The sequence below is a fragment of the Oncorhynchus mykiss genome, chromosome 21 (genome assembly GCF_013265735.2).
Source record: "Oncorhynchus mykiss isolate Arlee chromosome 21, USDA_OmykA_1.1, whole genome shotgun sequence".
NCBI classification, from domain to species: Eukaryota; Metazoa; Chordata; class Actinopteri; order Salmoniformes; family Salmonidae; genus Oncorhynchus; species Oncorhynchus mykiss.
Window position 1 is genome coordinate 5,457,211 of NC_048585.1, and position 27,871 is coordinate 5,485,081.

Here is a 27,871-nt window from a genome sequence, read left to right on the forward strand (position 1 = left end):
ACACAACATTACTTATGTTGTGTAACCATAATACAAAATTACAATGCATGTATCTCTTTAAAAATATGTGTATTTATATGCTATTTTCAGATTTTATTGAACAGCGGGAGGATGACAGTGTGGAAAGATAGTTTATATCAGGCAGTACGCAGGATTTGAACCCAGGCCGACACCGTAGACGTGCGGCATAGACCACCCTAGACCACAATACACATACCTCTTTTGATTAAGTTTTTTTGTTTTGAGTTTTAGCATAAAGTTGAGCATTGTCTACTCAACCGCTTTAATAGTTCCCTGAAAAAAAAGACCCTTTATCAACAGTTAGTGGTGTGTTACGCTATTGCAGGTTTCACAGAAATCACGAGCCATGTCACATGACGAACGTTTACAAACCAAGCCGGAAGTGGAGTGAACTGACGCACGTCAACCGGAACAGCTGTGCAAGGGCCCCAAAACAGAAAACATCAAGGCAGTATTTTAGTCTGAATTAAAGCTGGATCAAGATGACTACACCTGAAAAATACCCTAGGTCTTCAATTGAAGATGATTTCAACTATGGAACAAATGTTGCGACAGCGAGTGTGCAAATCCGGATGGGTAAGAGAAGACCCGTTGTAGTCTATTTACCTAGCTAGCCTAGCTGATGATGGTTGCTAACTAGCAAGCTAACTAGCAATCTTTTCAATATGTCTAGATCATACCTTGCCAAATGAAATAAACGATGTGACATTTATCGTGGTGGCAACTAACTAAATGACAGAATAAAATACATCTGCTGCTATAGAATTGAACTAAATAAATCATGATTTCAATAAGCCAACTTAGCTGTCTTATCTATTTATTCTCTCTCTCTCTCTCTCTCTCCCCGGAAAAGATTTCCTGCGCAAGGTATACACCATCCTTTCTCTTCAGATCATCCTGACCACGGCTACCTCTGCTCTCTTCATGTACTGTGACACCATCAAGGACTTTGTCCATTCAAGGTCAATTGTGAACTATTAGTAGGCCTGCGTAATTCAATGGGCATATCTGGGAAACACTGTGGTAGAAGGGTAATGAAGGGTGGGTATAATTTGTGGAACGTTCCAACAGGAATCTGTTCCAAAAAAAACGTTGTAAATAACAAGGCTGCCAACAAACAACACATAGAAAGTTGAATAGCGGCATAATAAGATACCGGGTAGAAAGGGTGGGCTATTTCATTAAGTTTTTCACTCGCCACGTTTATTTCCGAAAAAATATCTGTCCTCTCTCTGGTAGCCTACGGACAAACATTAAGAATAAGCTACGTGGTGAGTTGATGCCTAGTCGGCAACTAGTTAGCTAGGGGAATTGATCATGCTACTTTGTGTGCGTTGTTTGTTTGGCATCCTTGTACTTTACAAAGTTTTTGGATCAGATTCCTGTTGGAACATAACACAAATTATTACCTGGGTGATGATATTGGTATGATAGATATTAGTAAATGATACCCACCTGGGTAATGGTATTGGTATGATAGATATCAGTAAATGATACCCACCTGGGTAATGATATTGGTATGATAGATATTAGTAAATGATACCCACCTGGGTAATGATATTGGTATGATAGATATTAGTAAATGATACCCACCTGGGTAATGATATTGGTATGATAGATATTAGTAAATGATACCCACCTGGGTAATGATATTGGTATGATAGATATTAGTAAATGATACCCACCTGGGTAATGATATTGGTATGATAGATATTAGTAAATGATACCCACCTGGGTAATGATATTGGTATGATAGATATTAGTAAATGATACCCACCTGGGTAATGATATTGGTATGATAGATATTAGTAAATGATACCCACCTGGGTAATGATATTGGTATGATAGATATTAGTAAATTCAGATAGTTGAACTAGGGATGTAACGGTAATGATATTGGTATGATAGATATTAGTAAATGATACCCACCTGGGTAATGATATTGGTATGATAGATATTAGTAAATGATACCCACGTGGGTAATGATATTGGTATGATAGATATTAGTAAATGATACCCACCTGGGTAATGATATTGGTATGATAGATATTAGTAAATGATACCCACCTGGGTAATGATATTGGTATGATAGATATTAGTAAATGATACCCACCTGGGTAATGATATTGGTATGATAGATATTAGTAAATGATACCCACCTGGGTAATGATATTGGTATGATAGATATTAGTAAATGATACCCACCTGGGTAATGATATTGGTATGATAGATATTAGTAAATGATACCCACCTGGGTAATGATATTGGTATGATAGATATTAGTAAATGATACCCACCTGGGTAATGATATTGGTATGATAGATATTAGTAAATGATACCCACCTGGGTAATGATATTGGTATGATAGATATTAGTAAATGATACCCACCTGGGTAATGATATTGGTATGATAGATATTAGTAAATGATACCCACCTGGGTAATGATATTGGTATGATAGATATTAGTAAATGATACCCACCTGGGTAATGATATTGGTATGATAGATATTAGTAAATGATACCCACCTGGGTAATGATATTGGTATGATAGATATTAGTAAACGATACCCACCTGGGTAATGATATTGGTATGATAGATATTAGTAAACGATACCCACCTGGGTAATGATATTGGTATGATAGATATTAGTAAATGATACCCACGTGGGTAATGATATTGGTATGATAGATATTAGTAAATGATACCCACCTGGGTAATGATATTGGTATGATAGATATTAGTAAACGATACCCACCTGGGTAATGATATTGGTATGATAGATATTAGTAAATGATACCCACGTGGGTAATGATATTGGTATGATAGATATTAGTAAATGATACCCACCTGGGTAATGATATTGGTATGATAGATATTAGTAAATGATACCCACCTGGGTAATGATATTGGTATGATAGATATTAGTAAACGATACCCACCTGGGTAATGATATTGGTATGATAGATATTAGTAAATGATACCCACGTGGGTAATGATATTGGTATGATAGATATTAGTAAATGATACCCACCTGGGTAATGATATTGGTATGATAGATATTAGTAAATGATACCCACCTGGGTAATGATATTGGTATGATAGATATTAGTAAATGATACCCACCTGGGTAATGATATTGGTATGATAGATATTAGTACATTCAGATAGTTGAACGCGTACTCCACTAGGGCTGTAACGGTAATGATATTGGTATGATAGATATTAGTAAATGATACCCACCTGGGTAATGATATTGGTATGATAGATATTAGTAAATGATACCCACCTGGGTAATGATATTGGTATGATAGATATTAGTAAATTCAGGATGTTGAACGCGTACTCCACTAGGGATGTAACGGTAATGATATTGGTATGATAGATATTAGTAAATGATACCCACCTGGGTAATGATATTGGTATGATAGATATTAGTAAATTATACCCACCTGGGTAATGATATTGGTATGATAGATATTAGTAAATTCAGGATGTTGAACGCGTACTCCACTAGGGATGTAACGGTAATGATATTGGTATGATAGATATTAGTAAATGATACCCACCTGGGTAATGATATTGGTATGATAGATATTAGTAAATGATACCCACCTGGGTAATGATATTGGTATGATAGATATTAGTAAATTCAGGATGTTGAACGCGTACTCCACTAGGGATGTAACGGTAATGGATGAAAACCGTCATAAAAATAAATAACGCCAAAAAAAACGTTAAAATAGGCATACATTAATTATTATGGGGGGGGGGGTGAATGTACGCCAATCCTCCACCCCCCCAAATAGCCCTATACACCAGCATTGTGCATGTATTTATATACTGTAAGGAGACTTGTATTTTGGCTACCCGATGACATCAAATTACTATTATTCTAATCTCTCCAGCCTGGGTGTCAGTCTGTTTCTGCCGTGTTGTCAACTCCTCATGGGACTTTCAATGGAGTATGCAAAGGGACAAGAGTCCAACCAGATGTGCACTAGTATACTCTGTCCCAACACGCTTCCTGGTTGGCTTGGTTCTGACTCTCTCATTGGTTCTGTACCCCCTCCAGTCCAGCGGTTGTGTTGGTGTCAGCCATTGGCTCCCTGGTGTTGATCATTGCCCTGGCCTTCTACAGACATCAACACCCCATTAACCTGTACCTGCTTGCCGCATTCGTAAGTTCTGGTTTGCACAAATTATGTCCCCAAATGGCACCCTATTCCCTATATAGTGCACTACTTTTGATCCAGGGCCCATAGGGTTCTGGTCGAAAGTAGTGCACTATATAGGGAATAGTGGCCCTGGTTAAAAGTAGTGCCACGATGTAATGAGTTTGTTTAAGCTTAACATTGTTTTCTTTCTCTCTTTCAGACTCTGTTGGAGTCGGTGTCTGTTGCTACCGCAGGTGAGTTCTGCCCTTTGCTTGATGTTGATTCATCTTTTGAGAAGTTTTCTTATCTTTTTAGTTCAAAATATCCACCGCTTCTATATAAATTATAAATGATATTCACGTCTCAATAAATAATCAATTAGTTCATCTACTGTGAGACACCTGTGACCTCATTAGTAATATGATTATTCATATCGACCCCCCCCCCCTACTGTGTTTCCATAGCAACTCCACAGGCTTCACTCCTTGCCTGCATCCGACATGGCATCCTATTCACTATATAGGGAATAAGGTGCACTAATTAGTGCCCTTTATAGGGAATAAGGTGCACTAATTAGTGCCCTTTATAGGGAATAGGGTGCACTAATTAGTGCCCTTTATAGGGAATAGGGTGCACTAATTAGTGCCCTTCATAGGGAATAGGGTGCACTAATTAGTGCCCTTTATAGGGAATAGGGTGCACTAATTAGTGCCCTTTATAGGGAACCGGGTGCACTAATTAGTGCCCTTTATAGGGAACCGGGTGCACTAATTAGTGCCCTTTATAGGGAATAGGGTGCACTAATTAGTGCCCTTTATAGGAAATACGTTTCAATTTCAGACGCAGTCCTCGTTGTTTGTTCCCTCCTATACATTGTGAACCAGGCATGTGTTTGTGTTGTTGTCTCTGTAGTGACCTTCTATGAGTATTCCATCGTGCTCCAGGCCTTCTTCCTCACAGCAGCTGTGTTCCTTGGGCTGACTGCCTACACCTTCCAGTCTAAGAGAGACTTCAGTAAACTGGGAGCTGGGTAAGAGGCCTTAAACTCCTCTCATAGACCCGGCTGTGTCTGAAATTAGCACCCTCTATTTCAACAGTGGTGCACTATGTAGGGAATAGGGTCACATATATATCAGATATATTACCTATTTATTATAGCTGTTACAGATATATTACCTATTTATTATAGCTGTTACAGATATATTATCTATTTATTATAGCTGTTACACTGTTACAGATATATTACCTATTTATTATAGCTGTTACAGATATATTACCTATTTATTATAGCTGTTACAGATATATTACCTATTTATTATAGCTGTTACAGATATATTACCTATTTATTATAGCTGTTACAGATATATTACCTATTTATTATAGCTGTTACAGATATATTACCTATTTATTATAGCTGTTACAGATATATTACCTATTTATTATAGCTGTTACAGATATATTACCTATTTATTATATCTGCTACAGATATATTACCTATTTATTATAGCTGTTACAGATATATTACCTATTTATTATAGCTGCTACAGATATATTACCTATTTATTATAGCTGTTACAGATATATTACCTATTTATTATAGCTGTTACAGATATATTACCTATTTATTATAGCTGTTACAGATATATTACCTATTTATTATAGCTGTTACAGATATATTACCTATTTATTATAGCTGATACAGATATATTACCTATTTATTATAGCTGTTACAGATATATTACCTATTTATTATAGCTGTTACAGATATATTACCTATTTATTATAGCTGTTACAGATATATTACCTATTTATTATAGCTGTTACAGATATATTACCTATTTATTATAGCTGTTACAGATATATTACCTATTTATTATAGCTGCTACACTGCTACAGATATATTACCTATTTATTATAGCTGTTACAGATATATGACCTATTTATTATAGCTGTTACAGATATATTACCTATTTATTATAGCTGTTACACTCTTACACCCTTTGCTTGATGTTGATTCATCTGTTGAGAAGTTTTCTTATCTTTTTAGTTCAAAATATCCCCCGCTCCTATATAAATTATAAATTATATTCACGTCTCAATAAATAATCAATTAGTTAATCTACTGTGAGACACCTGTGACCTCATTAGTAATATGATTATTCATATCGACCCCCCCCCCCTTACTGTGTTTCCATAGCAACACCACAGGCTTCACTCCCTGCCTGCATCCGACATGGCATCCTATTCACTATATAGGGAATAAGGTGCACTAATTAGTGCCCTTTATAGGGAATAGGGTGCACTAATCAGTGTCCTTTATAGGGAATAGGGTGCACTAATTAGTGCCCTTTATAGGGAATAGGGTGCACTAATTAGTGCCCCCCTTACCTATTTATTATAGCTGCTACACTGTTACAGATATATTACCTATTTATTATAGCTTCTACAGATATATTACCTATTTATTATAGCTGTTACAGATATATTACCTATTTATTATAGCTGCTACAGATATATTACCTATTTATTATAGCTGTTACACTGTTACAGATATATTACCTATTTATTATAGCTGTTACAGATATATTACCTATTTATTATAGCTGTTACAGATATATTACCTATTTATTATAGCTGTTACAGATATATTACCTATTTATTATAGCTGTTACAGATATATTACCTATTTATTATAGCTGCTACACTGTTACAGATATATTACCTATTTATTATAGCTGCTACAGATATATTACCTATTTATTATAGCTGTTACAGATATATTACCTATTTATTATAGCTGCTACACTGCTACAGATATATTACCTATTTATTATAGCTGTTACACTGCTACAGATATATTACCTATTTATTATAGCTGTTACAGATATATTACCTATTTATTATAGCTGTTACACTGCTACAGATATATTACCTATTTATTATAGCTGTTACAGATATATTACCTATTTATTATAGCTGCTACACTGCTACAGATATATTACCTATTTATTATAGCTGTTACACTGTTACAGATATATTACCTATTTATTATAGCTGCTACACTGCTACAGATATATTACCTATTTATTATAGCTGTTACACTGTTACAGATATATTACCTATTTATTATAGCTGTTACAGATATATTACCTATTTATTATAGCTGTTACAGATATATTACCTATTTATTATAGCTGTTACAGATATATTACCTATTTATTATAGCTGTTACAGATATATTACCTATTTATTATAGCTGTTACAGATATATTACCTATTTATTATAGCTGTTACAGATATATTACCTATTTATTATAGCTGTTACAGATATATTACCTATTTATTATAGCTGTTACAGATATATTACCTATTTATTATAGCTGTTACATATATATTACCTATTTATTATAGCTGCTACACTGTTACAGATATATTACCTATTTATTATAGCTGTTACAGATATATTACCTATTTATTATAGCTGCTACACTGTTACAGATATATTACCTATTTATTATAGCTGTTACAGATATATTACCTATTTATTATAGCTGTTACAGATATATTACCTATTTATTATAGCTGTTACAGATATATTACCTATTTATTATAGCTGTTACAGATATATTACCTATTTATTATAGCTGTTACACTGTTACAGATATATTACCTATTTATTATAGCTGTTACAGATATATTACCTATTTATTATAGCTGCTACACTGTTACAGATATATTACCTATTTATTATAGCTGTTACAGATATATTACCTATTTATTATAGCTGTTACAGATATATTACCTATTTATTATAGCTGTTACACTGTTACAGATATATTACCTATTTATTATAGCTGATACAGATATATTACCTATTTATTATAGCTGCTACAGATATATTACCTATTTATTATAGCTGTTACAGATATATTACCTATTTATTATAGCTGTTACAGATATATTACCTATTTATTATAGCTGTTACAGATATATTACCTATTTATTATAGTTGTTACAGATATATTACCTATTTATTATAGCTGCTACAGATATATTACCTATTTATTATAGCTGTTACAGATATATTACCTATTTATTATAGCTGTTACAGATATATTACCTATTTATTATAGCTGTTACAGATATATTACCTATTTATTATAGCTGCTACACTGTTACAGATATATTACCTATTTATTATAGCTGCTACAGATATATTACCAATGTGTTTTTAGAGGTTATTTCTAAACACCAAGCATGGTCTCAGGTTTGTTAGTGCTGTCTTGATGACAACGTCCACAGGAGCCACTAACACCCCTCCTTGATAAAGCTTCACCCACAACTGTATGGTTGTCAACTACAGACAGAGTGTATTAGGGTACCTGCTGGTTGAACGCTAGGGACAGAATCTGAATCTTCACTGTGTTCCAGACTGTTCTCCGGCCTGTGGATCCTGATCATCGCTGGTTTCATGAAGGTGAGTTTCGTCCTTTTTACAGTTTCTGTTTACTGTTAAAATTCTGTTTTCCTTCAGGTAGTGGTTGCTACAGTAGAGTTGGTTTCAGGTAGTGGTTACTACAGTAGAGTTGGTTTCAGGTAGTGGTTACTACAGTAGAGGTGGTTTCAGGTAGTGGTTACTACAGTAGAGGTGGTTTCAGGTAGTGGTTACTACGGTAGAGGTGGTTTCAGGTAGAGTTGGTTTCAGGTAGTGGTTACTACGGTAGAGGTGGTTACTACAGTAGAGGTGGTTTCAGGTTTCAGGTAGTGGTTACTACAGTAGAGGTGGTTTCAGGTAGTGGTTACTACAGTAGAGGTGGTTTCAGGTAGTGGTTACTACAGTAGAGGTGGTTTCAGGTAGTGGTTACTACAGTAGAGGTAGTTTCAGGTAGTGGTTACTACGGTAGAGGTGGATTCAGGTAGTGGTTACTACAGTAGAGGTGGTTTCAGGTAGTGGTTACTACAGTAGAAGTGGTTTCAGGTAGTGGTTACTACAGTAGAGGTGGTTTCAGGTTTCAGGTAGTGGTTACTACAGTAGAGGTGGTTTCAGGTAGTGGTTACTACAGTAGAGGTGGTTTCAGGTAGTGGTTACTACGGTAGAGGTGGTTACTACAGTAGAGGTGGTTACTACAGTAGAGGTGGTTACTACAGTAGAGGTGGTTACTACGGTAGAGGTGGTTTCAGGTAGTGGTTACTACAGTAGAGGTGGTTTCAGGTAGAGTTGGTTTCAGGTAGTGGTTACTACGGTAGAGGTGGTTTCAGGTAGTGGTTACTACAGTAGAGGTGGTTTCAGGTAGAGTTGGTTTCAGGTAGTGGTTACTATGGTAGAGGTGGTTTCAGGTAGTGGTTACTACGGTAGAGGTGGTTACTACAGTAGAGGTGGTTTCAGGTAGTGGTTACTACGGTAGAGGTGGTTTCAGGTAGTGGTTACTACAGTAGAGGTGGTTACTACAGTAGAGGTGGTTTCAGGTAGAGTTGGTTTCAGGTAGTGGTTACTATGGTAGAGGTGGTTTCAGGTAGTGGTTACTACGGTAGAGGTGGTTACTACAGTAGAGGTGGTTTCAGGTAGTGGTTACTACGGTAGAGGTGGTTTCAGGTAGTGGTTACTACAGTAGAGGTGGTTACTACAGTAGAGGTGGTTTCAGGTAGTGGTTACTATGGTAGAGGTGGTTTCTGGTAGTGGTTACTACAGTAGAGGTGGTTTCAGGTAGTGGTTACTACAGTAGAGGTGGTTTCAGGTAGTGGTTACTACAGTAGAGGTGGTTACTGCAGTAGAGGTGGTTTCAGGTAGTGGTTACTACAGTAGAGGTGGTTTCAGGTAGAGTTGGTTTCAGGTAGTGGTTACTTCAGTAGAGGTGGTTTCAGGTAGTGGTTACTACAGTAGAGGTGGTTTCAGGTAGTGGTTACTACAGTAGAGGTGGTTTCAGGTAGTGGTTACTACAGTAGAGGTGGTTTCAGGTAGTGGTTACTACAGTAGAGGTGGTTTCAGGTAGTGGTTACTACAGTAGAGGTGGTTACTACGGTAGAGGTGGTTTCTGGTAGTGGTTACTACAGTAGAGGTGGTTTCAGGTAGTGGTTACTACAGTAGAGGTGGTTTCAGGTAGTGGTTACTACAGTAGAGGTGGTTTCAGGTAGTGGTTACTACAGTAGAGGTGGTTTCAGGTAGTGGTTACTACAGTAGAGGTGGTGTCTGGTAGTGGTTACTACAGTAGAGGTGGTTTCTGGTAGTGGTTACTACAGTAGAGGTGGTTACTACAGTAGAGGTGGTTTCAGGTAGTGGTTACTACAGTAGAGGTGGTTTCAGGTAGTGGTTACTACAGTAGAGGTGGTTTCTGGTAGTGGTTACTACAGTAGAGGTGGTTACTACGGTAGAGGTGGTTTCAGGTAGTGGTTACTACAGTAGAGGTGGTTTCAGGTAGTGGTTACTACAGTAGAGGTGGTTTCTGGTAGTGGTTACTACAGTAGAGGTGGTTACTACAGTAGAGGTGGTTTCTGGTAGTGGTTACTACGGTAGAGGTGGTTACTACAGTAGAGGTGGTTTCAGGTAGTGGTTACTACAGTAGAGGTGGTTACTACAGTAGAGGTGGTTTCAGGTAGTGGTTACTACGGTAGAGGTGGTTTCAGGTAGTGGTTACTACAGTAGAGGTGGTTTCAGGTAGTGGTTACTACAGTAGAGGTGGTTTCAGGTAGTGGTTACTACATTAGAGGTGGTTTCAGGTAGTGGTTACTACAGTAGAGGTGGTTTCAGGTAGTGGTTACTACAGTAGAGGTGGTTTCAGGTAGTGGTTACTACAGTAGAGGTGGTTTCAGGTAGTGGTTACTACAGTAGAGGTGGTTACTACAGTAGAGGTGGTTTCTGGTAGTGGTTACTATGGTAGAGGTGGTTTCAGGTAGTGGTTACTACAGTAGAGGTGGTTACTACAGTAGAGGTGGTTTCAGGTAGTGGTTACTACAGTAGAGGTGGTTTCAGGTAGTGGTTACTACAGTAGAGGTGGTTTCAGGTAGTGGTTACTATGGTAGAGGTGGATTCAGGTAGTGGTTAACATGGTAGAGGTGGTTTCTGGTAGTGGTTACTATGGTAGAGGTGGTTTCAGGTAGTGGTTACTACAGTAGAGGTGGTTTCAGGTAGTGGTTACTACAGTAGAGGTGGTTACTACAGTAGAGGTGGTTTCTGGTAGTGGTTACTACAGTATAGGTGGTTTCTGGTAGTGGTTACCATGGTAGAGGTGGTTTCTGGTAGTGGTTACTACAGTAGAGGTGGTTTCTGGTAGTGGTTACTATGGTAGAGGTGGTTTCTGGTAGTGGTTACTACAGTAGAGGTGGTTTCTGGTAGTGGTTACTACAGTAGAGGTGGTTTCTGGTAGTGGTTACTACAGTAGAGGTGGTTTCTGGTAGTGGTTACTACAGTAGAGGTCGTTTCTGGTAGTGGTTACTATGGTAGAGGTGGTTTCTGGTAGTGGTTACTACAGTAGAGGTGGTTTCTGGTAGTGGTTACTACAGTAGAGGTGGTTTCTGGTAGTGGTTACTACAGTAGAGGTGGTTTCTGGTAGTGGTTACTACGGTAGAGGTGGTTACTACAGTAGAGGTGGTTACTACAGTAGAGGTGGTTTCTGGTAGTGGTTACTACAGTAGAGGTGGTGTCTGGTAGTGGTTACTACAGTAGAGGTGGTTTCTGGTAGTGGTTACTACAGTAGAGGTGGTTACTACAGTAGAGGTGGTTTCTGGTAGTGGTTACTACAGTAGAGGTGGTTTCTGGTAGTGGTTACTACAGTAGAGGTGGTTTCTGGTAGTGGTTACTACAGTAGAGGTGGTTTCAGGTAGTGGTTACTACAGTAGAGGTGGTTACTACAGTAGAGGTGGTTTCAGGTAGTGGTTACTACGGTAGAGGTGGTTTCAGGTAGTGGTTACTACAGTAGAGGTGGTTACTACAGTAGAGGTGGTTTCAGGTAGTGGTTACTACAGTAGAGGTGGTTTCAGGTAGTGGTTACTACGGTAGAGGTGGTTTCAGGTAGTGGTTACTACAGTAGAGGTGGTTACTACAGTAGAGGTGGTTTCAGGTAGTGGTTACTATGGTAGAGGTGGTTACTACAGTAGAGGTGGTTACTACAGTAGAGGTGGTTTCTGGTAGTGGTTACTACAGTAGAGGTGGTGTCTGGTAGTGGTTACTACAGTAGAGGTGGTTTCTGGTAGTGGTTACTACAGTAGAGGTGGTTACTACAGTAGAGGTGGTGTCTGGTAGTGGTTACTACAGTAGAGGTGGTGTCTGGTAGTGGTTACTACAGTAGAGGTGGTTACTACAGTAGAGGTGGTTTCTGGTAGTGGTTACTACAGTAGAGGTTGTTTCTGGTAGTGGTTACTACAGTAGAGGTGGTTTCTGGTAGTGGTTACTACAGTAGAGATGGTTTCTGGTAGTGGTTACTACAGTAGAGGTGGTTACTACAGTAGAGGTGGTTTCAGGTAGTGGTTACTACAGTAGAGGTGGTTTCTGGTAGTGGTTACTACAGTAGAGGTGGTTTCTGGTAGTGGTTACTACGGTAGAGGTGGTTTCAGGTAGTGGTTACTATGGTAGCGGTGGATTCTGGTAGTGGTTACTACAGTAGAGGTGGTTTCTGGTAGTGGTTACTATGGTAGAGGTGGTTTCAGGTAGTGGTTACTACAGTAGAGGTGGTTTCAGGTAGTGGTTACTACGGTAGAGGTGGTTACTACAGTAGAGGTGGTTTCAGGTAGTGGTTACTACAGTAGAGGTGGTTTCAGGTAGTGGTTACTACAGTAGAGGTGGTTTCAGGTAGTGGTTACTATGGTAGAGGTGGTTTCAGGTAGTGGTTACTACAGTAGAGGTGGTTTCTGGTAGTGGTTACTATGGTAGAGGTGGTTTCAGGTAGTGGTTACTATGGTAGAGGTGGATTCTGGTAGTGGTTACTACAGTAGAGGTGGTTTCTGGTAGTGGTTACTATGGTAGAGGTGGTTACTACAGTAGAGGTGGTTACTACAGTAGAGGTGGTTTCTGGTAGTGGTTACTATGGTAGAGGTGGTTTCTGGTAGTGGTTACTATGGTAGAGGTAGGTCATTACCATTCTTTTCAACATCCATTATCTCTTCATTTTCCATTATTTTTCTATGTAGTCATTCCTCATTAACGCCTTGTCAGTCAGTCATCCATCTATCATCCGTCCATTCAGACATCCTTAATCTATCAGTCAGTCAATCCATCTATCATCCGTCCATTCAAACATCCTTAATCTATCAGTCAGTCAATCCATCTATCATCCGTCCATTCAGACATCCTTAATCTATCCAGTCAATCATCCATCTATCATCCGTCCATTCAGACATCCTTAATCCATCCCTCAGTCAATCCATCTATCATCCGTCCATTCAGACATCCTTAATCTATCCGTCAATCAGTCATCCATCTATCATCCGTCCATTCTGACATCCTTAATCTATCCGTCAATCAGTCATCCATCTATCATCCGTCCATTCAGACATCCTTAATCTATCCGTCAATCAGTCATCCATCTATCATCCGTCCATTCAGACATCCTTAATCTATCCGTCAATCAGTCATCCATCTATCATCCGTCCATTCAGACATCCTTAATCTATCCTTCAGTCAGTCATCCATCTATCATCCGTCCATTCAAACATCCTTAATCTATCCGTCAGTCAGTCATCCATCTATCATCCGTCCATTCAGACATCCTTAATCTATCTGTCAGTCAGTCATCCATCTATCATCCGTCCATTCAGACATCCTTAATCTATCTGTCAGTCAGTCATCCATCTATCATCCGTCCATTCAGACATCCTTAATCCATCCGTCAGTCAGTCATCCATCTATCATCCGTCCATTCAGACATCCTTAATCCATCCGTCAGTCAATCCATCTATCCACAGTTTAATCTGAGTCTCCTCTCCCCCCCCCCCCCCCCATCTATCCACAGTTTAATCTGAATCTCCTCTCCCTCCTCCTCCTCTTCTCCCCTCCCCCCCAGCTCTTCTTCCAGAATGACACAGTGGAGCTGTTGTTTGCTGGTGCGGGAGCTCTGTTGTTCTGTGGCTTCATCATCTACGACACCCACCTCCTGATGCACCAGCTGTCCCCTGAGGAGCACGTCCTGGCCTCCATTAACCTGTACCTGGACATCGTTAACCTCTTCCTGCACATCCTCCGCATGCTGGACTCCATGAAGAAAAACTGACCTTCTATTCCCTCATTTAGTGCACTACACTACACACTATTACCTAATTTAGTGCACTACGTTTTGACCAGGGCCCTGTATGAACGTAGTGCACCGTAAAGGGAATAGTGTGTGGTTTGGGACTCTGCCCCCGATTTAGGTGATCAGCTGCTTGGCTCACAGGGTGACTTGGGATCGATTCAGTTCTCAATTCAGTAACATTTTCTTGTAATTATTTATAAAATCCTCATAGAAAAGAAAATTGATATTTATCGATTCACCTCCCATGAATTGAAAACTGATTTGCCCTCCATCTCTGATAGCCGACCCTGCTGTAGATCCTTCCAGTGATGGTGAAACATGAACCCACGCCGTCTTAAGTTTAACCCCTGGAGATAATATTATATTATAACCTGTGCCATTTTGTGTTTTTTATCATTTTGGACTTAATTCTGTTTTTGTTCTCATACTGTTTATTATTCTGAATGTAAAACAAACACAAAAAATCATATTTAATTGTGTGTTGCTCGCTCGGTGAATGATTCCTTTCTGAATATTCAGGCGTACGGATTACGGAAGGTTGTTGTGGTGTAAGAAAGCAGAACACATTTCTTAGGAAAGTACTTCGTTCTACTTTAGTTTTAACTTCCCATCCCCCTCGCTTGCTGGTATACTGAATAAACTGGCCATGATCATTGTAGAAAGACTTGAATAGTAGTCACAGTAAAGTTGTATAAAAATACACTATTCTCTACTATTGACTTCACCAGAGAAAATGTATCACATAGCAACCTATTCCCTATATAGTGCACTACTTTTGACAAGGGTACGCATCCCAAATGGGTCCCTATTCCCTATATAGTACACTACTTATGACCAGAACCCGTGTCCCAAATGGGACCCAATTCCATATGTAGTGCACTACTTTTGACCAGAGGTCATGTCCCAAATGGGACCCCATTCCCTATATAGTGCACTACTTTTGACCACCAAATGGGACCCTATTCCCTATATAGTACACTACTTTTGACCAAAGCCCTATGGGTCATTTGATGACAGAGATTTGATATGCCAGCAAACAGAGGGATCCTCTGGGAACAGGAAACATGTTCAACCAGTTAGCTGGTGGGCAGAACCATGTACAGTAGAACACTACCACATCAGATGTCAGGAAAGGGAATCTGAAGAACACGACAGGTCTGAACACCAAGAGGTTTCCATTAGACATCATGTAAATACTAATGAAGAGATTTTACTAGGCTCTATATTCTGTTTCCTCAAGTCATTCATTTATTAACAAAGTTGCAATACAAATTGTCACGTGGAATGTAAAGTAGTTGCACATCTATTCAGTGAACTGTGAATCAACCGTCAATTGTATATGCTTTGATTTCTTGATTAAATTGTAAAGTGGAGTGTTTTAAATTTTCATGTAGGTACGTCTGCTTCCTCTAACTCAGTAGAACCAGTTATACCACTAGACCAGGTGAACACTCACCTGTATAGAACCAGTTATACCACTAGACCAGGTGAACACTCACCTGTATAGAACCAGTTATACCATTAGACCAGGTGAACACTCACCTGTATAGAACCAGTTATACCACTAGACCAGGTGAACACTCACCTGTATAGAACCAGTTATAACACTAGACCAGGTGAACACTCACCTGTATAGAACCAGTAGTTATACCACTAGACCAGGTGAACACTCACCTGTATAGAACCAGTAGTTATACCACTAGACCAGGTGAACACTCACCTGTATAGAACCAGTTATACCACTAGACCAGGTGAACACTCACCTGTATAGAACCAGTTATACCACTAGACCAGGTGAACACTCACCTGTATAGAACCAGTTATACCATTAGACCAGGTGAACACTCACCTGTATAGAACCAGTTATACCACTGGACCAGGTGAACACTCACCTGTATAGAACCAGTTATACCACTAGACCAGGTGAACACTCACCTGTATAGAACCAGTTATACCACTAGACCAGGTGAACACTCACCTGTATAGAACCAGTAGTTATACAACTAGACCATGTGAACACTCACCTGTATAGAACCAGTTATACCATTAGACCAGGTGAACACTCACCTGTATAGAACCAGTTATACCACTAGACCATGTGAACACTCACCTGTATAGAACCAGTTATACCATTAGACCAGGTGAACACTCACCTGTATAGAACCAGTTATACCACTAGACCAGGTGAACACTCACCTCTACAGAACCAGTTATACCACTAGACCAGGTGAACACTCACCTCTACAGAACCAGTTATACCACTAGACCAGGTGAACACTCACCTGTATAGAACCAGTTATACCACTAGACCAGGTGAACACTCACCTGTATAGAACCAGTTATACCATTAGACCAGGTGAACACTCACCTGTATAGAACCAGTTATACCACTAGACCAGGTGAACACTCACCTGTATAGAACCAGTTATACCACTAGACCAGGTGAACACTCACCTGTATAGAACCAGTAGTTATACCACTAGACCAGGTGAACACTCACCTGTATAGAACCAGTAGTTATACCACTAGACCAGGTGAACACTCACCTGTATAGAACCAGTTATACCACTAGACCAGGTGAACACTCACCTGTATAGAACCAGTAGTTATACAACTAGACCATGTGAACACTCACCTGTATAGAACCAGTTATACCATTAGACCAGGTGAACACTCACCTGTATAGAACCAGTTATACCACTAGACCATGTGAACACTCACCTGTATAGAACCAGTTATACCATTAGACCAGGTGAACACTCACCTCTACAGAACCAGTTATACCACTAGACCAGGTGAACACTCACCTCTACAGAACCAGTTATACCACTAGACCAGGTGAACACTCACCTCTACAGAACCAGTTATACCACTAGACCAGGTGAACACTCACCTGTATAGAACCAGTTATACCACTAGACCAGGTGAACACTCACCTGTATAGAACCAGTTATACCACTAGACCAGGTGAACACTCATCTGTATAGAACCAGTTATACCACTAGACCAGGTGAACACTCACCTGTATAGAACCAGTTATACCACTAGACCAGGTGAACACTCACCTCTACAGAACCAGTTATACCACTAGACCAGGTGAACACTCACCTGTATAGAACCAGTTATACCACTAGACCAGGTGAACACTCACCTGTATAGAACCAGTTATACCACTAGACCAGGTGAACACTCACCTGTATAGAACCAGTTATACCACTAGACCAGGTGAACACTCACCTGTATAGAACCAGTTATACCACTAGACCAGGTGAACACTCACCTGTATAGAACCAGTTATACCATTAGACCAGGTGAACACTCACCTGTATAGAACCAGTTATACCACTAGACCATGTGAACACTCACCTGTATAGAACCAGTTATACCATTAGACCAGGTGAACACTCACCTGTATAGAACCAGTTATACCACTAGACCAGGTGAACACTCACCTCTACAGAACCAGTTATACCACTAGACCAGGTGAACACTCACCTCTACAGAACCAGTTATACCACTAGACCAGGTGAACACTCACCTGTACAGAACCAGTTATACCACTAGACCAGGTGAACACTCACCTGTATAGAACCAGTTATACCACTAGACCAGGTGAACACTCACCTGTATAGAACCAGTTATACCACTAGACCAGGTGAACACTCACCTCTACAGAACCAGTTATACCACTAGACCAGGTGAACACTCACCTGTATAGAACCAGTTATACCACTAGACCAGGTGAACACTCACCTGTATAGAACCAGTTATACCACTAGACCAGGTGAACACTCACCTGTATAGAACCAGTTATACCACTAGACCATGGGGAACACTCACCTGTATAGAACCAGTTATACCACTAGACCATGGGGAACACTCACCTGTATAGAACCAGTTATACCACTAGACCAGGTGAACACTCACCTGTATAGAACCAGTTATACCACTAGACCAGGTGAACACTCACCTGTATAGAACCAGTTATACCACTAGACCAGGTGAACACTCACCTGTATAGAACCAGTTATACCACTAGACCATGTGAACACTCACCTGTATAGAACCAGTTATACCACTAGACCAGGTGAACACTCACCTGTATAGAACCAGTTATACCACTAGACCAGGTGAACACTCACCTGTATAGAACCAGTTATACCACTAGACCAGGTGAACACTCACCTGTACAGAACCAGTTATACTACTAGACCAGGTGAACACTCACCTGTATAGAACCAGTTATACCACTAGACCAGGTGAACACTCACCTCTACTGAACCAGTTATACCACTAGACCAGGTGAACACTCACCTCTACTGAACCAGTTATACCACTAGACCAGGTGAACACTCACCTGTACAGAACCAGTTATACCACTAGACCAGGTGAACACTCACCTCTACAGAACCAGTTATACCACTAGACCAGGTGAACACTCACCTCTACAGAACCAGTTATACCACTAGACGCGGTGAACGCACCGACAGTGTTTTGCAAAAGTATTCAGACCCTTTTGGATTATTTTACATTTTATTGTTTTACAAATTAGAATTCAAAATGGATTTGTCATTTTATTCATCAATAATTTACACAAAATACTCTGCGATGTCAAAGCGGAAGAAAAATAAATGCATAACTAAAACATAATCGTTGCATATTTATTCAGCCACTTTGTTTAAGCAAACATACTATTAGTTCAGGAGTAAAATGTGGTTTAACAAAACACATAATAAGTGACATCGACTGTGTGAAATAATAGAGGTTAACAACGGCTTCCTTGTCTTTAAGCCTGGTGGTGTCTGCATCATGGTATGGGTATGCTTGCCATTGGCAAATACTGTGGAGTTTTTCAGGATAAAAAGAACCGGGATGGAGCTAAGCACAGGCAAAATCCTAGAGGGGGGAAAAACCTGCTTCAGTCTGCTTTACACCATAGACTGAGAGAGGAATTCAACTTTTAGCAGGACAATAACCTACAACACAAAGCCACATCTACACTGGAGTGGCTTACCAAGGAGACGGTGAAGGTTCCTGAGTGGCCAAGTTACAGTTTTGACTTAAATCTGCTTAAGAATCTATGGCAAGACTTGAACATTGCGGTCTAGCCATGATCCCCAACATCTTGACAGAACTTGAATTGTTTTTAAAGAATAATGGGCAAATATTGTACAGTCCAGGTATGTAGAGCTCTTAGAGACTTACCCAGAAAGACTCACAGCTGGAATCAATGCCAAAGGTGATTCAAACAGGTGTTGACTCAGGGAGCTGAATAATAACACAACAACTATATTTTAGTTATAAAAACATTTATTCATCAATTTTTATTTTTTAATCTTCCACTTTGACCTTAGAGTATTTTGTGTAGATTGTTGACATTAAATCCATTTTCATCCCACGTTGTAGCACCACACACCGTGAAGAAATCCAAGGGGTATGAATACTTCTGCAAGGCATTGAATATACGGTATAAACTATGTTTGGCTGATAAGTAGGAGCAGGCCCACTGTGTTGCTATGGTGAATAGGCTCTGTTATAATGTTTGGTCACAAGTTCCATTCAACCTGCTCTAAACCTAAATATGTTGTTCATACATTCCATACTTTGAGTGTTTTGAGGGAGGGAAAGGCTAGCCTGATCTCGTCTTGATGACCATAGGAGTTGGTTAGACAGCACAAATAGATCTGGGACCAGGCTAGGAAAAGGCTACATTTGGTCGACATGAAGCGCTGTGACCAATGAGTTCAGGGTAGGGACAAGTTCCATTCAGATGCTCTGAGCTTCTAGAATCACCAATGAGTTCAGGGTAGGGACAAGTTCCATTCAGATGCTCTGGGCTTCTAGAGTCACCAATGAGTTCAGGGTAGGGACAAGTTCCATTCAGATGCTCTGAGCTTCTAGAGTCACCAATGAGTTCAGGATAGGGACAAGTTCCATTCAGATGCTCTGAGCTTCTAGTCACCAATGAGTTCAGGGTAGGGACAAGTTCCATTCAGATGCTCTGAGCTTCTAGAGTCACCAATGAGTTCAGGATAGGGACAAGTTCCATTCAGATGCTCTGAGCTTCTAGAGTCACCAATGAGTTCAGGATAGGGACAAGTTCCATTCAGATGCTCTGAGCTTCTAGAGTCACCAATGAGTTCAGGATAGGGACAAGTTCCATTCAGATGCTCTGAGCTTCTAGTCACCAATGAGTTCAGGGTAGGGACAAGTTCCATTCAGATGCTCTGAGCTTCTAGAATCACCAATGAGTTCAGGGTAGGGACAAGTTCCATTCAGATGCTCTGAGCTTCTAGAGTCACCAATGAGTTCAGGGTAGGGACAAGTTCCATTCAGATGCTCTGGAGCTTCTAGAGTCACCAATGAGTTCAGGGTAGGGACAAGTTCCATTCAGATGCTCTGAGCTTCTAGAGTCACCAATGAGTTCAGGGTAGGGACAAGTTCCATTCAGATGCTCTGGAGCTTCTAGAGTCACCAATGAGTTCAGGGTAGGGACAAGTTCCATTCAGATACTCTGAGCTTCTAGAGTCACCAATGAGTTCAGGGTAGGGACAAGTTCCATTCAGATGCTCTGGAGCTTCTAGAGTCACCAATGAGTTCAGGGTAGGGACAAGTTCCATTCAGATGCTCTGGAGCTTCTAGAGTCACCAATGAGAATCATTCAGATGCTCTAAGCCAGTGGTATTCAAAATGTTTCAGTGGGGACCCCATTTTCTCCTCAAGAATTTATTGCGACCTCACCCCGTATAACCTTAAATTCATTGTGTTTTCACACCCTCATCAAAATGAAAAGAAACAAACCAATACATTTATTCAATAAACATTTAAAAAATATAAATTTATTTATTTACATTTGTTTTATTTTTTGTCCCATACAATAATATGTACTCTTTATAATAATAAGTACTTTTAATTCGCGACCCTACTGCAGTTCCCCGAACCTGACATTGACTTCCACTGTTCTAGAGCCACCACCGAGTTCAGAGCAGGAGGGGGGGGGGGGGGGGCAGTACATTTGGTCAACAGAAAGTCCATTATTCAGTGGCCTGTTATGCATAAAGCTTCTCAGAGTATGAGAGCTGATCTAGGATCAGGTCACCCCCCCCCCCCTGTCCATGTAATCTGATTCATTGTGATCTAAACGATACAACTGATCCTAGGTCAACACTCCTATTCTGAGACGGTTGATGAGTCCCAGCTCCTTCAGTAAGTCAGGCCGTTGTCTGAGGTCAGTCTTCAGTGACTCGGGGATGTCCAGTCTGCCGTAGTCCTCCTCTTCTACCAGATTACGGATTAGCATCAGACAACACTCCTGCAGAGAGTACACTGGAACACAGAGAGAAACAATGACGTTTGTGAAACTGTCAATACTCCTGGATAGAGCTGGTCCCAGATCAGACAACACTCCTGGACAGAGCTGGTCCCAGATCTGTCAATAGTCCTGGTCAGAACTGGTCCCAGGTCTGTCAATACTCCTGGTCAGAGCTGGTCCCAGATCTGTCAATACTCCCTGGACAGAGCTGGTCCCAGGTCTGTCAACACTCCCGGACAGAGCTGGTCCCAGGTCTGTCAACACTCCCGGACAGAGCTGGTCCCAGATCTGTCAACACTCCTGGTCAGAGCTGGTCCCAGATCTGTCAACACTCCTGGTCAGAGCTGGTCCCAGGTCTGTCAACACTCCTGGTCAGAGCTGGTCCCAGATCTGTCAACACTCCCTGGACAGAGCTGGTCCCAGATCTATCAACACTCCCTGGACAGAGTTGGTCCCAGGTCTGTCAACATTCCCGGACAGAGCTGGTCCCAGATCTGTCAACACTCCCTGGACAGAGTTGGTCCCAGGTCTGTCAACATTCCCGGACAGAGCTGGTCCCAGATCTGTCAACACTCCCTGGACAGAGTTGGTCCCAGATCTGTCAACATTCCCGGACAGAGCTGGTCCCAGATCTATCAACACTCCCTGGACAGAGTTGGTCCCAGATCTGTCAACATTCCCGGACAGAGCTGGTCCCAGATCTGTCAACACTCCCTGGACAGAGTTGGTCCCAGATCTGTCAACATTCCCGGACAGAGCTGGTCCCAGATCTATCAACACTCCCTGGACAGAGCTGGTCCCAGATCTGTCAACACTCCCTGGACAGAGCTGGTCCCAGATCTATCAACACTCCCTGGACAGAGTTGGTCCCAGATCTGTCAACATTCCCGGACAGAGCTGGTCCCAGATCTGATTGTGCTTTTTGTCTACTCCATCGCCAAGCCAAATGATTTGTTACGACGATTCCATCAGGAGTTGGCCAGATCAGAAAAATATCTGGGACCCAGGCTACTATAAACAATACTGGAACACAGGAAGAAACAATCAAAATAACTTTTTGAGGGGTAAAATGCCAAACAAGTAATGCATGTGTGGGTGGTGACACGAACAACAACTTGAGGGGAAGTCTCAATAGTCTAGGTTGTTTTCCTCTCCTTGTCTGTTGCCTAGGCCTACCATTTATTTATTTTTAAACAGCCTATAGCAGCCTGGGACAGGGAAAATGTCAATGCTATTATTGGTTTGACTCCTTTATATCTAGGTGACAACGAGGAAAGGAAACGACAGCACTAGGAAGTGTAGTGTACAACAGGTGTCTGTCAACGGGGTTGATGAGAAGCAACATAGAGAGGGACACACCTGGGGTAGCTATGACAACATTCAGAAACTTGGGTTTACCATCCTCTTCATATTCGGTGGCAGCTGTTGGCATATAAACATCTTGCTGATTAGCTAAAAGTTTCGCCCCATTTCGAGAGGCTCTGAAAACCCATGGATGCGCTGCGGAGAGTGGAATGAGATGGAGGGAAATTACATGTCACGAACAATAGCTTTAGGCTATAGACTATAACTCGTTAAATTCAACATTTGGGAAAGGCCCATAGCTGAGTAATGCTTTGTTGGGGTATAACTGTCCTCTTGGTTCAACCCATAGCTAAATTACATGACATGTTAAACGTAATACAGATCAAGTATTTGAGTAACACAAGAAAGACATGAGGGAGGGACTCACTCAGAAAAGTATCCATACGTAACAACCCGTCCGTTCGTATATCGCCATAAGAAACTGGATGTCCGGAATAATCCAACCACCATGCTCGGGCGCTTTGTTTCGACTGATTAATAAAATTAACGTGGGTTTCGACATCAGCATTTAGAGACCGGAGAGCTTTATTTTCCCCGCTCACTACTTCCTGCTCCTCCATGACGACAGTGACACTCAGAATGCCACGACGATGTCATTCCCTAAACCAATCACAAGAGGTCACTGTTGTTCAGCGCTCTGACGAGTCAGACATGAAACGTCATTCTCGGAACAACAGATGCCAATAGTCCAATAGAGTCCAGTAGAGTCCAATGGAGTCTAATAGACTCCAGTAGAGTCCAGTATAGTCCAATAGAGTCCAGTAGAGTCCAATAGAGTCCAATAGAGTCCAGTAGAGTCCAATAGAGTCCAGTAGAGTCCAATAGAGTCCAGTAGAGTCCAATGGAGTCTAATAGAGTCTAATAGACTCCAAAATAGTCTAATATAATTTTATAGAGTCCAATAGAGTATAACATAATCTTATAGAATCCAATAGAGTCCTATTAAAGATCTCGGAGTCCTGTGTTATACAGTAGTTAATAATGTGTTAACAACATTAAGGGAGTGTGTGTGTGTGTGTGTGTGTGTGTGTGTGTGTGTGTGTGTGTGTGTGTGTGTGTGTGTGTGTGTGTGTGGCTGTGCTTTAATCTCTGACAAGCTACGTTACCACCATACACTGGTGTGTTTATCCTGTTACCACCCATACACTGGTGTGTTTATCCTGTTACCACCATACACTGGTTCGAGTACAATGCCTGTGCATTGCTCAACACACACACACACACACACACACACACACACACACACACACACACACACACCCCGCCTCCCCTGATCCAACCCACTCTTCTTCTACCCCTTAGTCTGTTTTCCATCCCTCCAGACAGAGAGAGATTACCTATACAGACTCTGTTAATTCTCTGATCTTTAGATAAACAGAGAGAGATTACCTATACAGACTCTGTTAATTCTCTGATCTTTAGACAGACAGACAGACAGACAGACAGACAGACAGACAGACAGACAGACAGACAGACAGACAGACAGACAGACAGACAGACAGACAGACAGACAGACAGACAGACAGAGATTACCTATACAGACTCTATTGATTCTCTGATCTTTAGACAAACAGAGGGAGATTACCTATACAGACTCTATTGATTCTCTGATCTTTAGATAAACAGAGAGAGATTACCTATACAGACTCTATTGATTCTATGATCTTTAGACAGACAGAGAGAGATTACCTATACAGACTCTGTTGACTCTCTGATCTTTAGACAGACAGAGAGAGATTACCTATACAGACTCTGTTGATTCTCTGATCTTTAGACAGACAGAGAGAGATTACCTATACAGACTCTGTTGATTCTCTGATCTTTAGACAGACAGAGAGAGATTACCTATACAGACTCTGTTGATTCTCTGATCTTTAGACAGACAGAGAGAGATTACCTATACAGACTCTGTTGATTCTCTGATCTTTAGATAAACAGAGAGAGATTACCTATACAGACTCTGTTGATTCTCTGATCTTTAGATAAACAGAGAGAGATTACCTATACAGACTCTGTTGATTCTCTGATCTTTAGACAAACAGAGAGAGATTACCTATACAGACTCTGTTGATTCTCTGATCTTTAGACAGACAGAGAGAGATTACCTATACAGACTATGTTGACTCTCTGATCTTTAGACAGACAGAGAGAGATTACCTATACAGACTCTATTGATTCTCTGATCTTTAGACAGACAGAGAGAGATTACCTATACAGACTCTGTTGATTCTCTGATCTTTAGACAGACAGAGAGAGATTACCTATACAGACTCTGTTGACTCTCTGATCTTTAGACAGACAGAGAGAGATTACCTATACAGACTCTGTTGATTCTCTGATCTTTAGACAAACAGAGAGAGATTACCTATACAGACTCTGTTGATTCTCTGATCTTTAGACAGACAGAGAGAGATTACCTATACAGACTCTGTTGATTCTCTGATCTTTAGACAGACAGAGAGAGATTACCTATACAGACTCTATTGATTCTCTGATCTTTAGACAGACAGAGAGAGGTTACCTATACAGACTATGTTGACTCTCTGATCTTTAGACAGACAGAGAGAGATTACCTATACAGACTCTGTTGATTCTCTGATCTTTAGATAAACAGAGAGAGATTACCTATACAGACTCTGTTGATTCTCTGATCTTTAGACAAACAGAGAGAGATTACCTATACAGACTCTGTTGATTCTCTGATCTTTAGACAGACAGAGAGAGATTACCTATACAGACTCTGTTGATTCTCTGATCTTTAGACAGACAGAGAGAGATTACCTATACAGACTCTATTGATTCTCTGATCTTTAGACAGACAGAGAGAGATTACCTATACAGACTCTGTTGATTCTCTGATCTTTAGACAGACAGAGAGAGATTACCTATACAGACTCTGTTGATTCTCGGATCTTTAGACAGACAGAGAGAGATTACCTATACAGACTATGTTGACTCTCTGATCTTTAGACAGACAGAGAGAGATTACCTATACAGACTCTATTGATTCTCTGATCTTTAGACAGGCAGAGAGAGATTACCTATACAGACTCTATTGATTCTCTGATCTTTAGACAGACAGAGAGAGATTACCTATACAGACTATGTTGACTCTCTGATCTTTAGACAGACAGAGAGAGATTACCTATACAGACTCTATTGATTCTCTGATCTTTAGACAGACAGAGAGAGATTACCTATACAGACTATGTTGACTCTCTGATCTTTAGACAGACAGAGAGAGATTACCTATAAAGACTCTATTGATTCTCTGATCTTTAGACAGACAAAGAGAGGTTACCTATACAGACTCTGTTAATTCTCTGATCTTTAGACAGACAGACATATTTTTCACCAAGTCGGCCTTTAGGTTACTCGCCCAACACTCTTAATCGCTAGTCTATCTGTCGCTCTCTCTTCGATGTGTAGCTATATTTACCATCTACTGGTCTCTACAGCTCCATCCTCTACAGCTCCATCCTCTACAGCTCCATCCTCTACAGCTCCATCCTCTACAGCTCCATCCTCTACAACTCCATCCTCTACAGCTCCATCCTCTACAGCTCCATCCTCTACAGCTCCATCCTCTACAGCTCCATCCTCTACAGCTCCATCCTCTACAGCTCCATCCTCTACAGCTCCATCCTCTACAGCTCCATCCTCTACAGCTCTGGTCTCTATAGCTCCATCCCCTACAATTCCATCCTCTACAGCTCCATCCTCTACAGCTCCATCCTCTACAGCTCTGGTCTCTACAGCTCCATCCTCTACAGCTCCATCCCCTACAGCTCCATCCTCTACAGCTCTGGTCTCTACAGCTCCATCCTCTACAACTCCATCCTCTACAGCTCCATCCTCTACAGCTCTGGTCTCTACAGCTCCATCCCCTACAGCTCTGGACTCTACAGCTCCATCCTCTACAGCTCCATCCTCTACAACTCCATCCTCTACAGCTCCATCCTCTACAGCTCCATCCTCTACAGCTCTGGTCTCTACAGCTCCATCCCCTACAGCTCTGGTCTCTACAGCTCCATCCCCTACAGCTCTGGTCTCTACAGCTCCATCCTCTACAGCTCCATCCTCTACAGCTCTGGTCTCTACAGCTCCATCCCCTACAGCTCCATCCTCTACAGCTCTGGTCTCTACAGCTCCATCCCCTACAGCTCCATCCTCTACAGCTCTGGTCTCTACAACTCCATCCCCTACAGCTCCATCCTCTACAGCTCTGGTCTCTACAGCTCCATCCTCTACAGCTCCATCCCCTACAGCTCCATCCTCTACAGCTCTGGTCTCTACAGCTCCATCCTCTACAGCTCCATTCTCTACAGCTCCATCCTCTACAGCTCCATCCTCTACAGCTCTGGTCTCTACAGCTCCATCCCCTACAGCTCCATCCCCTACAGCTCTGGTCTCTACAGCTCCATCCCCTACAGCTCCATCCCCTACAGCTCCATCCTCTACAGCTCTGGTCTCTACAGCTCCATCCTCTACAGCTCCATCCTCTACAGCTCTGGTCTCTACAGCTCCATCCCCTACAGCTCCATCCCCTACAGCTCTGGTCTCTACAGCTCCATCCCCTACAGCTCCATCCCCTACAGCTCCATCCTCTACAGCTCTGGTCTCTACAGCTCCATCCTCTACAGCTCCATCCTCTACAGCTCCATCCCCTACAGCTTCATCCTCTACAGCTCCATCCTCTACAGCTCTGGTCTCTACAGCTCCATCCTCTACAGCTCCATCCTCTACAGCTCTGGTCTCTATAGCTCCATCCCCTACAACTCCATCCTCTACAGCTCC

General features: G+C 41.1%; 2 protein-coding genes across 3 annotated transcripts; one reads left to right on the plus strand and one right to left on the minus strand.

Moving 5' to 3' along the window:
* Positions 1 to 328: 328 nt before the first annotated feature.
* On the plus strand, positions 329 to 15,784 carry LOC110491886 (protein lifeguard 4). Its single transcript, XM_036956674.1, has 7 exons — positions 329 to 597; positions 875 to 983; positions 4,096 to 4,201; positions 4,398 to 4,431; positions 5,090 to 5,207; positions 8,609 to 8,654; positions 14,170 to 15,784. The coding sequence occupies exons 1-7, from the start codon at positions 504 to 506 to the stop codon at positions 14,374 to 14,376; spliced, it is 714 nt and encodes a 237-aa protein (XP_036812569.1). The 5' UTR covers positions 329 to 503; the 3' UTR covers positions 14,377 to 15,784.
* A 5,450-nt stretch (positions 15,785 to 21,234) lies between these two features.
* vhll (von Hippel-Lindau tumor suppressor like) lies at positions 21,235 to 23,689 on the minus strand. Of its 2 annotated transcripts, none has more exons than XM_036956677.1 (3): positions 23,442 to 23,689; positions 23,108 to 23,209; positions 21,235 to 21,723 (listed from the first exon to the last, which is right to left on the minus strand). In XM_036956677.1, exons 1-3 carry the CDS (start codon positions 23,632 to 23,634, stop codon positions 21,554 to 21,556), a joined length of 465 nt encoding a protein of 154 aa, XP_036812572.1. In that variant the 5' UTR covers positions 23,635 to 23,689; the 3' UTR covers positions 21,235 to 21,553. The 2 variants fall into 2 exon arrangements, with proteins under 2 accessions (XP_036812572.1, XP_036812571.1); XM_036956676.1 differs by having other exon boundaries at positions 23,069 to 23,209; positions 23,442 to 23,684.
* Between the last annotated feature and the right edge of the window lie 4,182 nt (positions 23,690 to 27,871).